Source organism: Eretmochelys imbricata, chromosome 1 (genome assembly GCF_965152235.1).
Source record: "Eretmochelys imbricata isolate rEreImb1 chromosome 1, rEreImb1.hap1, whole genome shotgun sequence".
NCBI classification, from domain to species: Eukaryota; Metazoa; Chordata; order Testudines; family Cheloniidae; genus Eretmochelys; species Eretmochelys imbricata.
In genome coordinates, this window is record NC_135572.1 from 2,284,947 (window position 1) to 2,299,727 (window position 14,781).

The 14,781-nt window shown below is 45.2% G+C and overlaps 1 protein-coding gene and 1 pseudogene across 1 annotated transcript; one reads left to right on the plus strand and one right to left on the minus strand.

Moving 5' to 3' along the window:
• Positions 1-14,781, plus strand: part of LOC144259317 (olfactory receptor 52P1-like) — a 56,239-nt pseudogene that overhangs the window by 20,452 nt on the left and 21,006 nt on the right.
• On the minus strand, positions 10,440-11,456 carry LOC144277564 (olfactory receptor 52E4-like). Its single transcript, XM_077838450.1, has one exon. It carries the CDS (start codon positions 11,454-11,456, stop codon positions 10,440-10,442), a length of 1,017 nt encoding a protein of 338 aa, XP_077694576.1.

The following is a 14,781-nucleotide window of genomic DNA, read 5'->3' on the forward strand; positions in this document are numbered from 1 at the left end:
AGAACATTCTACAATATCGGTAGAGTACATGTTATATGGACCAAAAACATGGCCATCTCACAGATCTCAGCAAGTAGTTGTCAATGGGCCGTTGTCAGGGAAAGTGGCTATTTCTAGTGGGGTTCTGCAGGGATTAGTTCTTGGACCAATGTTAGTCAATATATTCATCAATGATCTGGAGAGAAATATAAAATAACTGCAGATAAAATTTGTACATGACCCAACGATTGGCAGATTGGTTCCAATGAGGAGGCCAGGGCAGGCATACAGACTGATCTGGAGTATTTGGTGAGTTGGGCCCATGCAAATAAACTGTTTTAATACAGTCAAATGCAAAGTGATCGTCTTAGAACAGAGAATGCAGGCACAGCCCCCTGACTAGGACTCTGTATTATGGAATGCAGGGACCCTGAAAAGTATTTAGGGATCAGTGTGGAGAACCAACTCCTCGTGAGCTCGCTGAGTGATGCTGTGGCCAAAAGGGCTGATGTGATCCTTGGATGCATAAACAGGGGAGTGGTGAGCTGGAGCAAGGGAAGGATTTTTTCCTCTGCACATGGCATTGGTGAAACCGACTGCATCCAGTGCCGGGCTCCACATTTCAAAAAGAATCTTGAATAATTGTAGTGGGTCCAGAAAAGAGCCACAAAATGAGTGGAGGCTGGAGAAAATAGCGGACTTAAAGAGCTTCATCTGCTTATCTTAAATAGTAATACCAGGTGTCATAAATATAAAGGGAAGAGTAAACACCTTTAAAATCCCTCCTGGTCAGAGGAAAAATCCTCTCACCTGTAAAGGGGTAAGAAGCTAAAGGTAACCTCGCTGGCACCTGACCAAAATCACCAATGAGGAGACAAGATACTTTCAAAAGCTGGGAGGAGGGAGAAAAACAAAAGGTCTGTGTCTGTCTGTAGGCTGCTTTTGCCGGGGACAGAAGAAGAATGGAGTCTTAGAACTTTTAGTAAGTAATCTAGCTAGGTATGTGTTAGATTATGATTTCTTTAAATGGCTGAGAAAAAAACTGTGCTGAATAGAATGACTATTTCTGTCTGTGTGTCTTTTTTTGTAACTTAAGGTTTTGCCTAGAGGGATTCTCTATGTTTTGAATCTAATTCCCTTGTAAGGTATCTACCATCCTGATTTTACAGAGGTGATTCCTTTACTTCTATTTACTTCTATTTCTATTAAAAGTGTTCTTGTAAGAAAACTGAAGGCTTTTTCATTGTTCTCAGATCCAAGGGTTTGGGTCTGTGGTCACCTATGCAAATTGGTGAGGATTTTTACCAAACCTTTCCCAGGAAGTTTCCCAGCAAGGGTTGGGAGGATTTGGGGGAGAGAGACATGTCCAAACTATGTTTCCCAGTAAACCCAGTTAGAGTTTGGTGGTGGCAGTGGATATTCCAAGGACAAAGGATAAAATTAATTTGTATCTTGGGGAAGTTTTAACCTAAGCTGGTAAAAGTAATCTTAGGAGGTTTTCATGCAGGTCCCCACCTCTGTACCCTAGAGTTCAGAGTGGGGAAGGAACCTTGACACCAGGCTCTTTAATCTGGAGGAGAGAGGCAAAGCAAGACTCAATGGTTGGAATCAGAATCTAAATGAATTCCAGTTGGAAAGAACTACCAAATAGCACTGATGAAGATTAACCTAACAGTGAAGGGAAGTCATGGATTCAGCATAGCAGATTTAGACTAAGTCTCAGGAAAAACTTCCTATCTGCAAGAACTGTAGGACGATGGAACTGAGTGTCTGGTGTGGTTGTGGAAACTCCTTCAAAGAAATGTCTCAAAAGGCGGGTGAACAGTTTTCTCTCTTTCTCTCTTGGATGGTTCAGATGCAACAAATCCTGCATCTTCGCAGGGCTTAGGCTACCTGACTCCTGCAGTGCCTTCTCACCCTGTGGCTCTATGATTCTATGATGTGAAATCTTAATGTACAACAGGCCTTAGTCAAACAGACCGAAGTCATGGAGCTCAATACATGGGTAAGTGGGTGCAATGTTATGGCTTGTGCTATACAGGAGGTCAGACTGGGTGATCTAACCGTCTCTTTAGCTCTTAAACCCTATGAATCTATCGATAAAGAAAGTAGTTCAGGCATTTATATTTAAGGTGTCTCATAACATGCGAGCAAGGGAACGTTCAATTACATTGAAAGTTTGAACATATAACACTGAGAAAAGAAAATTGTTTCCAAAATCCATATTTGGCCTGTGGAACTCCTTGCCACAGACATTATTGGAGCAAAGAGTTGAGCTGAACGGGTTTCACAAATGGATTGGCCATTGTAGGTGGCCCTGGTGGCACCACCATTAGTTAAGGTTGTCTGACACCTTCCATTAGGAGGACTTATTTTCAGTGGCTTATAAATTTTCCAAACTTGAACTGTTTGGATTGAAATTCCCCATGCTGGTGTCTGCACCCGACTGAATTGTTTTTTGAAAGTTTCAGGCATAACAGTTCAGTCAATTTCTTGAACAAAGCTAAGAGAGAAGATGACTTGGTCACATAGAAAAATTCTTCACAATCTTGCAAGGAGGAGCCCTAACACCTCTGTGCTTTCCAGCAGATAAAAATCAGGTATTAGTCCCGTCCCGTCCCGTCCCCCCGCAACAGCCAGAGCCCTGAAATGCAAGATTTCACATCATAGAATCATAGAGCCGCAGGGTGAGAAGGCGCTGCAGGAGTCAGGTAGCCTAAGCCCTGTGAAGATGCAGGATTTGTTGCATCTGAACCATCCAAGAAGGAAAGAGAGAAAACTGTTCACCCTCCTTTTGACACCTTTCTTTGAAGGAGTTTCCATAATGCAAGAGAAGGGGGTGACAGTGTCTCTACATTAACTGAGATCTTTATTCAGTTCTTAATTCAAAAGGAGTTTTGCCTCAGTGGGGCCTGGGCAAAGTACGGGAAACTGCCTCAGAGTTTGGCCTTTTATTGTCCATCTACTAACCCCTTTCATCTCGAATGATCCACTGTGCCACTGAAATGCAGCCATCTCGGGGCTGGAGTACATTTTCCGAAGAGGGGGCATAGCAAAGAGGCACATTTTGGAACATGGTACTGGAGCATACTCATCATTTGTGGCAAGGGGAATATATGGCAAGGCCACACCTGGAGTATTGGTTCCAGTTTTCATCCCCCCACTACAGAAGGGATGTGGACAAATTGAAGAGAGTCCAGCTGAGAGGAACGAAAATGATTAGGAGTCTGGGGCACATGGCTTACGAGGAGAGGCTGAGGGAACTGGGATTGTTTAGTCTAAAGAAGAGAAGACTGAGGGGGGATTTGATAGCAGCCTTCAACTACCTGAAGGGGGGTTCCAAAGAGGATGGAGCTTGGCTGGTCTCAGTGGTGGCAGATGACAGAACAAGGAGTAATGGTCTCAAGTTGCAGTGGGGGAGGTCTAGGTTGGATATTAGGAAAAACTATTTCACTAGGATCGGGGTGAAGCACTGGAATGGGTTACCTAGGGAGGTGGTGGAATCTCCATTATTAGAGGTTTTTAACGCCTGGCTTGACAAAGCCATGGCTGGGATGACTTAGTTGGGGATTGGTCCTGCTTTGAGCAGGGGGTTGGACGAGATGACCTCTTGAGGTCTCTCCCAACCCTAATATGCTATGATTCCATTTAATGGGTGTGCAGAGTGGAAAGGGCCACAGACTTACCCTCGGTCCCATCCTGCCCCTTCTCGATTCCATCATGCCCATGTTGGGAGCAGCAAGAGATGGGTACCTGTGATTCCTGAGATGGAAGTGTCTTCTCTGGGAATTCCCTTCAGCTAGCCGTGTCTCACACCTCTCTCACCCCAGCATTTGCAGCAGCATCTCACACCAAGAGCCAACACAGGGGTATGCACCGTTTGTAATATAGCTTTCTGCAATCCCAGTGGGGTTCACTCAGCCCATACCCAATAGTCTGAATGTAAACTGGCTGGGGAGAAGCTTGTCTGCACTCTTTATAAAGCTTCGTGAGTAAACACTAATTACATGACCTTCCCAAAGGGAGATGAGAACTCCTGGGCTCTCCACTGAGCCCGAGAGGAATTGGCTGCTCTGTGCATTTGTGTATTACTAAAAATTATGGATGGTTAGTAAAGAAACTAGGGATAATACCTAGGCCTTGATAGGGTCTCATACACTGAAAATACCCAGGACAGATAGGCAGATAGGAGACTGATAGATCTGGAGATAGATGACTGAGGGGAGACACAAACACTTTCTGCAGACACACGGGGCAATCACTACCGTATCAGAAATGAGTAATTCTCATCAGTAACTATCGTCATACTGTGCAGAACCTTTAATCGAAGGATCTTGAAAACACCTAGCAAAGGAAAGTCACTCTGAACATATCCCCATCATATTGACAGATAAACTGAGTCACTGGTTGATCTGACTTGGCCCAGGTCACACAGAGAATACCAGACAGAACCCAGGAGTCTTGACTTCCTTGCCATAACAACTGTCTCTCCATCAGTAACTGAGCGCATGACAAGAAGGGAACAGACTCGTGGTCTAACAGGGGCTGTTTATTCGATGGCTACGATTGACGGCCCAGAGATGCAACCTGTATCTGGGGTACTGCTAAACCCTCTGGCCTACCAGTCTGGGCCCCTCTCGCACGGTGAGGCTGTGAGCAGATGCACTTGCACTTACACACACATACACAGGCAGGGACACACCCAGCTGCGGTTACACGAATACTTTCACGAGCCACTCACGAACCAACAATAGAGAGGGTCCAGCAGTTCCCCCAGCTCCCCAGCCAAGGACCCCAGAGCTGTACTGTCTGGCCCTTGTCAGAAGCCTGACCAGTGTAAGTTTATTACCCAGCCTCCCCCTCCCTCATTGTGGAGAGGACAATGCACCAGCTCCTGTCCCTGAGCAGATTTCCCTTTGCCTTACTCCGCATACCACATTTCTTCCATATCCCTAAGCATATTTGTTCCCCTTTTAGGAAACTTTTCCCAATTTGATATATCTTTTTTTAAAATGCGGCAACCCGTATCTGCATATAATTTTCAGTATGTGGTTGTACCATGGATCTTAATGGAGACAATATGATATTTTCAGTCTTTTTATCTATTCCTTTCAGAATGATTCCCAACATTCTGTTTGCTTTTTTGACTGCTGCTGCACATTGAATGGATGTTTTCAGAGAACTAACCACAATGACTCCCAGATCTCTTTCTTGAGTGGTAACAGCTCATTCAGACCCCATCATTGTATATGTATATTTGGGATTATGTTCTCTATGTGCGTTACCTTGCAGAGAAGGTCACATGGCCCCTCTTAGTTTCCTGCAGGAGTGTTTGTCACTGAGTAATGCAGTGGCCGTGTGCCCAAGGACCTCTTTAGGTTTTCACCACACAACTCTCAACTATTGCAAACACTGTCATGTTACCACAGGTGTTCTTGCGGAGTTCTGTTGTACCTTTTAACCCTTTGTAAATCAGCTGAGTCATCTCAAAATTCAGCAAGTGTGCCCTTTCTGGGTCTCTAGAAAACCTCTCTTTGTATGTGTGCAGCATTGTTAACCATTGTGCTTTTCCAACTGCTGATAATGACACGGTTATTCATCAATGCCATGAGGAGTTGTGCCTCAGTTTCCCTTCCACACAGCAGCCTAGGTATATTATGGCTTCCCTGCTATGACAAGATTTGAGCTTGGTTACAGGTGTTCGCTGAGAAACAGTATCCCCAACAGGGCTTCTTGTTTATGACTCCTATCATGTCCAGAAGCTTTTCGAAGACTCATGCATGTTACACCTTTTCATAGGATTTACCATCACTAACAAATTCTTTGTTATAAGGTTCACCATTAGCAACAAACTTTGCATCATGAGATTGAACAATAAAACCAAATACTTTGTCACAGATTGTTGTTTCCAAGTATTTTTATTATACCACGCCTTCTGCTTGGACAGTTTGGTTTCTTCAATAGATATTGTATCTTTCAACTCCTCTCTAAACCTAAATATGTGTTTAGTTACTGGTTTCCTTTCCCCTCAGTGTCCTCTTCAATAGGAATCTCAGTCTATGGTCAAGTCTGGGGTCTTGGTGAGGTAAGCTTGTAAGGGGACATTGCATGTTGGCCTTCCGTGTGATTCCCACTCCAAGCACTGGGACCTTTCCCACCCCTTTCCTAGCAGGTCGTGATCTGTACTGTCTGGAATAAGAGGTGTGTCTTCTCCCAGCACCTATTTCATAGCTTCTTTCTGTATCTTCCCACCCAGGAAATTTCCTCCTCCCCTCTGTCAGGTTGGTCATTATCATTTTCACAGACAACCATTTATTCTGTAGGATCTATATCCTGTCTTAAAGAAACAGAGTTAGTTCACAAGAACGTCAAAAACAAAGTCCTGAAAAGTCGAGACCTGGATTGAGGTCCTCTCTGTTACCCCTCTCTCTATCCACAAGAGGTCAGTGGTCATAGAATCATAGAATCATAGAATATCAGGGCTGGAAGGGACCTCAGGAGGTCATCTAGTCCAACCCCCTGATCAAAGCAGGACCGATCCCCAATTAAATCATCCCAGCCAGGGCTTTGACAAGCCTGACCTTAAAAAATTTTAAGGAAGGTGATTCCACCACCTCCCTAGGTAACGCATTCCAGTGTTTCACCACCCTCCTAGTGAAAAAGTTCTGCCTAATATCCAATCTAAATCTCCCCCACTGCAACTTGAGACCATTACTCCTTGTTCTGTCCTCTTCTACCACTGTGAATAGTCTAGAACCATCCTCTTTGGAACCACCTTTCAGGTAGTTGAAAGCAGTTATCAAATCCCCCCTCATTCTTCTCTTCTGTAGACTAAACAATCCCAGTTCCCTCAGCCTCTCCTCAGAAGTCATGTGTTCCAGTCCCCTAATCATTTTTGTTGCCCTCCGCTGGACTCTTTCCAATTTTTCCACATCCTTCTTGTAATATGGGTCCCAAAACTGGACACAGTACTCCAGAGGAGGCCTCAGCAATGTCGAATAGAGGGGAATGATCACGTCCCTCGATCTGCTGGCAATGCCCATACTTATACGTCCCAAAATGCCATCGGCCTTCTTAGCAACAAGGGCACGCTGTTGACTCATATCCAGCTTCTCGTCCACTGTAACCCTTAGTTCCTTTTCTGCAGAACTCCTGCCTAGCCATTCTGTCCCTAGTCTGTAGTGGTGCATTGGATTCTTCCGTCCTAAGCGCAGAACTCTGCACTTGTCCTTGTTGAACCTGATCAGATTTCTTTTGGTCCAATCCTCCAATTTGTCTAGGTCCCTCTGTATCCTATCCCTACCCTCCAGTGTATCTACCACTCCTCCCAGTTTCGTGTCGTCTGCAAACTTGCTGAGGGTGCAATCCACACCATCCTCCAGGTCATTTATGAAGATATTGAACAAAACCGGCCACAGGACCCACCCATGGGGCACTCCACTTGATACTGGCTGCCAACTAGACATGGAGCCATTGATCACTACCCGTTGAGCCCGACAATCTAGCCAACTTTCTACCCACCTTATAGTCCATTCATTCAGTCCATACTTCTTTAACTTGCTGGCAAGAATACTGTGGGAGATTGTGTCAAAAGTTTCACTAAAGTCAAGGAATAACATGTTCACTGCTTTCCCTTCATCCACAGAACCAGTTATCTCATCATAGAAGGCAATTAGATTAGTCAGCATGACTTGCCCTTGGTGAATCCATGCTGACTGTTCCTGATCACTTTCCTCTCCTCTAAGTGCTTCAGAATTGATTCCTTGAGGACCTGCTCCATGATTTTTCCGGGGACTGAGGTGAGGCTGACTGGCCTGTAGTTCCCCAGATCCTCCTTCTTCCCTTTTTTAAAGATGGGCGCTACATTAGCCTTTTTCCAGTCATCCGGGACTTCCCCGGCTCGCCATGAGTTTTCAAAGATAATGGAGAATGGCACCGCAAACACATCCACCAACTCCTGTAGCACTCTTGGATGCAGCGCATCTGGCCCCATGGACTTGTGCTCGTCCAGCTTTTCTAAATAGTTCCGAACCACTTCTTTCTCCACAGAGGGCTGGTCACCTCCTCCCCATGCCTTGCTGCCTAGTGCAGTAGTCTGGGAGTTGACCTTGTTCCTGAAGACAGAGGCAAAAAAAGTATTGAGTACATTAGCTTTTTCCACAACCTCTGTCTTTTTCCACATCTAGATTGCCTCCCTCATTCCGTAAGGGGCCCACACTTTCCTTGACTTTCTTCTTGTTGCCAACATACCTGAAGAAACCCTTCTTGTTACTCTTAACATCTCTTGCTAGTTGCAGCTCCAGGTGTGATTTGGCCTTCCTGATTTGACTCCTGCATGCCCGAGCAAGATTTTTATACTCCTCCCTGGTCATTTGTCCAATCTTCCACTTCTTGTAAGCTTCTTTTTTGTGTTTAAGATCAGCAAGGATTTCACTGTTAAGCCAAGCTGGTCGCCTGCCATATTTACTATTCTTTGTACACATCGGGATGGTTTGTCCCTGTAACCTCAATAAGGATTCTTTAAAATACAGCCAGCTCTCCTGGACTCCTTTCCCCCTCATCTTATTCTCCCAGGGGATCTTGCCCATCAGTTCCCTGAGGGAGTCAAAGTCTGCTTTTCTGAAGTCCAGGGTCCGTATTCTGCTGCTTTCCTTTCCTCCTTGTGTCAGGATCCTGAACTCAACCATCTCATGGTCACTGCCTCCCAGGTTCCCATCCACTTTTGCTTCCCCTACTAATTCTTCCCGCTTTGTGAGCAGCAGGTCAAGAAGAGCTCTGCCCCAGTTGGTTTCTCCATCACTTGCACCAGGAAATTGTCCCCTACAGTTTCCAAAAACTTCCTGGATTGTCTGTGCACCGCTGTATTGCTCTCCCAGCAGATATCAGGGTGATTGAAGTCTCCCATGAGAACCAGGGCGTGCGATCTAGTAGCTTCTGCAAGTTGTCGGAAGAAAGCCTCGTCCACTTCATCCCCCTCGTCCGGGGGTTCCTGCCCTTAGGATGGAAGAATCCCATGCACTGCTACAGTCTGGGGACCAACTGGCTAAGCAGAATTTCTGCAGAAAAGGACCAGGGGATTACAGATGACAACAAGCTGGATAGGAGTTAGCAGTGTGCCCTCGTTTCCAAGAATGCCAGTGGCATATTGGGCTGCATTAGTAGAACATTGCCCGCAGATCTAGGGACGTGATTATTCCCCTCTATTCAGCACTGGTGAGGCCACATCTGGAGTATTCTGTCCGATTTTGGACCCCTCATGATAGAAGGAATGTGGACAAATTTGAGAGAGTCCATCAGAGGGAAATAAAAATGATTAAGGGGTTGGGGCACATGATTTACGAGGAAAGCTGAGGGAACTGGGCCTATTTAGTCTACAGAACAGAAGAGTGAGGGGGGATTTGACAGCAGCCTTCAACTACCTGAAGATGGAGCTAGGCTGTTCTCAGAGATGGCAGATGAAAGAACAAGAATCAATGGTCTCAAGTAGCCGTGCAAGAGGTCTCGGTTCGATAGTAAGAAATGCTATTTCACTAGGAGGGTGGTGAAGCACTGGAATGGGTTTTCTAGGGAGGTGGTGGAATCTCCATCCTTAGAGGCTTTTAAGGCCTGGCTTGATAAAGCCCTCTCTGGGACGATTTAGTTGGTCTTGATTCTGCTTTGAGCAGGGGTTGGGACTAGATGACCTCCTGAGGTGTCTTCCAACACTAATATTCTATGATTCTATGGAGCATTGGTATTACCTACTATGGCCATTCTGACATTCTTATCTAGATCCCAGATCTATCTCCCTCCCAACCTCGTCCTCCGCTACACACACACTTTAACTCACTAGACCCCACTTACCTCCCAGAACTGAGGTAGAACCCAAGAAGCCTGTCAGGGTCTCTCTCTCCACAGAGATAGTGACAGAATGAGAATACACATTAAAATTACAAACCTCAGCAGTGTCCCTTCAATGAGTTGACACAAAATGCTAGAAAATGTTTGTATTAGAGCTGACTGGGTTTAATAATTTTTTTTTAATTTTCTTTCTTTTATATACAAATTAGATGCAGTGCTCCTGTCTGCTAATTGCTAAGTTATCTGCCAAAACATCTAAATCTTTCAAGAGCTTAGGTAGCCCCTGGAATCATGGTTAAAGTTGACTCCCCCACCAAAATCTGAAATGGCTCCCTTACAGATCCGGGGGGGGAGGGAGGTGGAGATGATCCAGCGAGTGACAGCGGGAGGGCAAGAGAAGACCAATCACCAGGGGTGGGGCCTTAGGTTGAAGAAGCAGAGGAAGGGGTGAGACTTAACAGAAGTGATAGAGCTTTGGAATCCAGTGACCAGCAATTAGAAATGTGACAACCTATGAGTTAATGAGTTGTACACAGACCAATTCCCCAGTTTGTCAGGCTGACACAGCACAGTAGGATCGGGGAAGGATTTAATGTCTATGTGAGGGTCCAGTAGGTGATTCAGGAAAGAGGGCTCAGCACCATGTCCCCAGACAGCTCTGCATGGAGGCTGGTTTTAGAGCCAGACCACCAGGAGAAAACTTTAGGTCCTTTATGAGGAAAGAGCCAGAGCAGCCTGTTCCTGATCTGTTTGGTCTTCAAACCATAGATAATGGGGTTTAGCATGGGGGGCACCAGGAGGTACATGTTGGCACTGAGAACGTGGAAATGCAGGGGCACATCCTGGGCAAACCGGTGTGTGAGGATGAAGAAAAGACCTGGGATGTGAAAGGCTAAGGTGGCAAACAGGTGGGAGCTGCAGGTCCAGAACGTCTTCAACCAGGCGTCCTTTGTGGGGAGGCTGAAGATGGCCCTGAGAATCTGTGTGTAGGACAGGGCAATCAAAAACACATCCACACCAGTGATGAGGAATATCAGAGAGAAGCCATAGTAATTATTGACACGGATGTCAGCACAGGCCAACTTCACCATGGATATATGCTCACAGTAGGTATGGGGGATGATGTTGGTTCTGTGATATGGGCACCGCCTGGCCAGGAAGGGATTGGGCAGTACGAGTATGCTGCTGCGTAGTACCACGGCCAGGCCTAGCTTGGCCACCGCCGCGTTTGTCAGGATGGTGGAATGTCTCAGGGGGTGGCAGATGGCCACATAGCGATCCAAAGCCATGGCTACGAGGATCCCAGACTCCATCGCTGAGAAGCAGTGAATGAAGTACAGCTGGGTGAGGCAGGCACTGAAATCGATCTCTCTGGAATTGAACCAGAAGATGCTCAGCATTTTGGGCACGGTGGATGTAGACAGGGCCAGGTCGGTGACAGCCAGCATGCAAAGGAAATAGTACATGGGCCCATGGAGGCTCGGCTCTATCTTCACAATCAATAGGATGGTGAAGTTCCCCAAGATGGCTAAGGCATAGATCGCACAGAAGGGGATGGAGATCCAGACATGGGCAGCCTCGAGGCCAGGAATGCCCAGCAGGATGAAGGTGAAGTCGGTTGTGTTGGAATCGGACATGGAGTAGAGGAGAAGGTGTCCAATTCTAAGGCAGAACGGTGTCTCCTGAATGCACCATAGATTCCCCTGACTTCCTGAATGTGCCCAGGGCCTAGGGTGATGGTCTCAGTACAAATGCCTGGATGGAGAGACAATGTTAATATGAGACGCTACATGCACTAGTGGAAGCCATTCTCATGGGCTTCCGCCAAGTACAATTGGGTGCTCTTCACAAACTGAAAAATGACATTTCCATAATTCAGATAAATGAATTATGACCCCCTAACCCTACTAATGCCAATTCCATATTCGGTGGTGCTCCATATGTCAATAATTCCTATTTGTCTTGGTGTGGGAAACCTTAATAGACACCAGCAGGAAGCATGAGGGTGTTTATTGCTCATTGTTCCTTAATGCAATGAAACCCAGACTAGAGAGTTCATGCTGTAGGGAGTTCCCCATTCAACCAGTAGCTCAAAATATGAGATTTGAAAAAATCAAAACTTTTCCAAGACATGTGCTGGGGAAAACATCCCCACTAGAACATACCTTGGGGAATCATAGAATCATAGAATCATAGAATATCAGGGTTGGAAGGGACCCCTGAAGGTCATCTAGTCCAACCCCCAAAAGACCTGGGAGCTCAATGGAAACACCTGCTCTTTCGAAGCAGTGACCAAAACAATGACAATGCCTAAGGAATGGGATGGAAAATAACCTGCTCTGGATATGTGCTCTGTATTGGTTGACCAGTCTCTATAAAGGATATAGCAGAGAGAAAGGGGGTTTCTGAGGGCTTTTCTATATTACCCACTGGATCGACGGGCAGTGATCGATCCAGCAGAGGGTCGATTGATCTCATTTAGGTGCGATAAATTGACCACCAAGTCCTCTCTCATCAACTCCGGTACTCAACCAGGGTGAGAGGCGCAGGAGCAGTCGACGGGAGAGCATCAGCCATCAACTTACTGCTGTGAAGACACTACAGTAAGTAGAACTAAGTATGTCAGCTTCAGCTATGCTATTCACATTATCCCCCCCGCAGTGTAGACCAGGCCTGAGACAGGCTAGGAGAATGGGGAAGGCTGCCATATGCAGAGAGACTGAAAAGACTGTCACTCTTTAGAGAAAAGAGAAAGAAGGGGGTATATGAAAGAGGAGAGGAAAATAAACAGTGAAACTGATGGTGTTGAAATGGACAAACAGAGAACAGCTCCCAACTGCTAATATGTAGAGATAGTGCTTCAAAAGGCTCCTTCCTCAAAGCTGAGGCAAATTATCAGCAAAACTGATTGGGAGGAAAAGTTCAGACAGAAAAATGGGAATGAAATTCGGGAGTTCCTTAAGAAGACTTTCTTACATAGCTACCAAGCAATGATAAATCAAGAATGTGGACAACTTTCACTAAAAATCTGATCCAGTTACAAAGTGAAGGCATGAACTGCAGGGAGTAGGCAAGCAATGTACAACAAATGGATGTGGGGGGGAAGAATACAGATAGCAAGAAATACAAATTGCACTTTATTAAAATGATAAGGGACATTAAAGACATCAGGGAAAAATCCATGTTTGGCCAGGCTACGGATCACAAAAAAGGAGGTGATTAAGTATTTTAAGAACAAAGTAATATTGGAAAAAAATAGGCCAAATTTTAGAGAGACAAAGGAAATTTGATAATCTTGCAGAAAAAAAGATTTGTATTTTTTGTTTGGCATTTCCAGGCCATTAGCAATCAATGAGGACGTTAAACAGCATCTACAGTAGAATGCTAGAGTTATGACCACCAGAGTTACAAAGTGACCGATTAACCACACATCTCATTTGGTACCAGAATTATGCAGTCAGGCAGCAACAGAGCCCCTCCCCCCCCCAAAAAGAAAAAAGAAAAAAAGGTAAATCATAGAATCATAGAGGGTTAGGGTTGGAAGAGACCTCAGCAGATCATCTAGCCCAACCCCCTGCTCAAAGCATGACAAATCCCAGGCAGGGCTTTGTCAAGCCTGAACTTAAAAACCTCTAAGGATGGAGATTCCATCACGTCCCTAGGGAACCCATTCCAGTGCTTCACCACCCTCCTAGTGAAATAGTTTTTCCTAATATTCAACCTAGACCTCCCCCAGTTCAAACTGCAACTTGAGGCCATTGCTCCTTGTTCTGTCATCTGCTACCACTGAGAACAGCCAAGTTCCATCCTCTTTGGTACCCCCCTTCAGGTAGCTGAAGGCTGTGATCAAATCCCCCCTCACACTTCTCTTCTGCAGAGTAAATAAGCCCAGTTCCATTTGTGTTAAATAAAGGACAATAAATAAATGTAAATTATGAAAAGATACAGGGAAACTTTAAAAAAATGGAAAAGTTTATCAAACAATGAAAAAACTGGTATGGGATTAGTTCCAAAAAAAGTTTAGGAATATAACTAATGCTACTCAGCAACATGGTTTATGGAAAACTCATCTTGTCAAATGAGCCTGATTTCATCCTGTAATGAGAGCACATGTTTGCATGACCAAGGGATCCGCGCAGATATAGAAAACTTTGATTTCTCTGAGGCATTTGATTAAGTAGGGGAAAACATTCTGAGAAAACAACATTCTACAATATCAGTAGACTACATGTTATATGGACCAAAAACATGGCCATCTCACAGATCTCAGCAAGCAGTTGTCAATGGGCCGTTGTCAGGGAAAGTGGCTATTTCTAGTGGGGTTCTGCAGGGATTAGTTCTTGGACCAATGTTAGTCAATATATTCATCAATGATCTGGAGAGAAATATAAAATAACTGCAAATAAAATTTATACATGACCCAACGATTGGCAGATTGGTTCCAATGAGGAGGCCAGGGCAGGCATACAGACTGATCTGGAGTATTTGGTGAGTTGGGCCCATGCAAATAGTGTTTTAATACAGTGCAAAGTGATCCTCTTAGAACAGAGAATGCAGACACAACCCCCTGACTAGGACTCTGTATTATGGAATGCAGGGACCCTGAAAAGTATTTAGGGATCAGTGTGGAGAACCAACTCCTCGTGAGCTCCCTGAGTGATGCTGTGGCCAAAAGGGTTGATGTGATCCTTGGATGCATAAACAGGGGAGTGGTGAGCTGGAGCAGGGGAAGGATTTTTTCCTCTGCACATGGCATTGGTGAAACCGACTGCATCCAGTGCCAGGCTCCACATTTCAAAAAGAATCTTGAATAATTGTAGTGGGTCCAGAAAAGAGCCACAAAATGAGTGGAGGCTGGAGAAAATAGCAGACTTAAAGAGCTTCATCTGCTTATCTTAAATAGTAATACCAGGTGTCATAAATATAAAGGGAAGAGTAAACCCCTTTAAAATCCCTCCTGGC

What these genes read in the sequence shown, in the direction of transcription:
- LOC144277564 (XM_077838450.1), bottom strand. Translation starts at nt 11,456, where the DNA reads ATGTCCGATTCCAACACAACCGACTTCACCTTCATCCTGCTGGGCATT.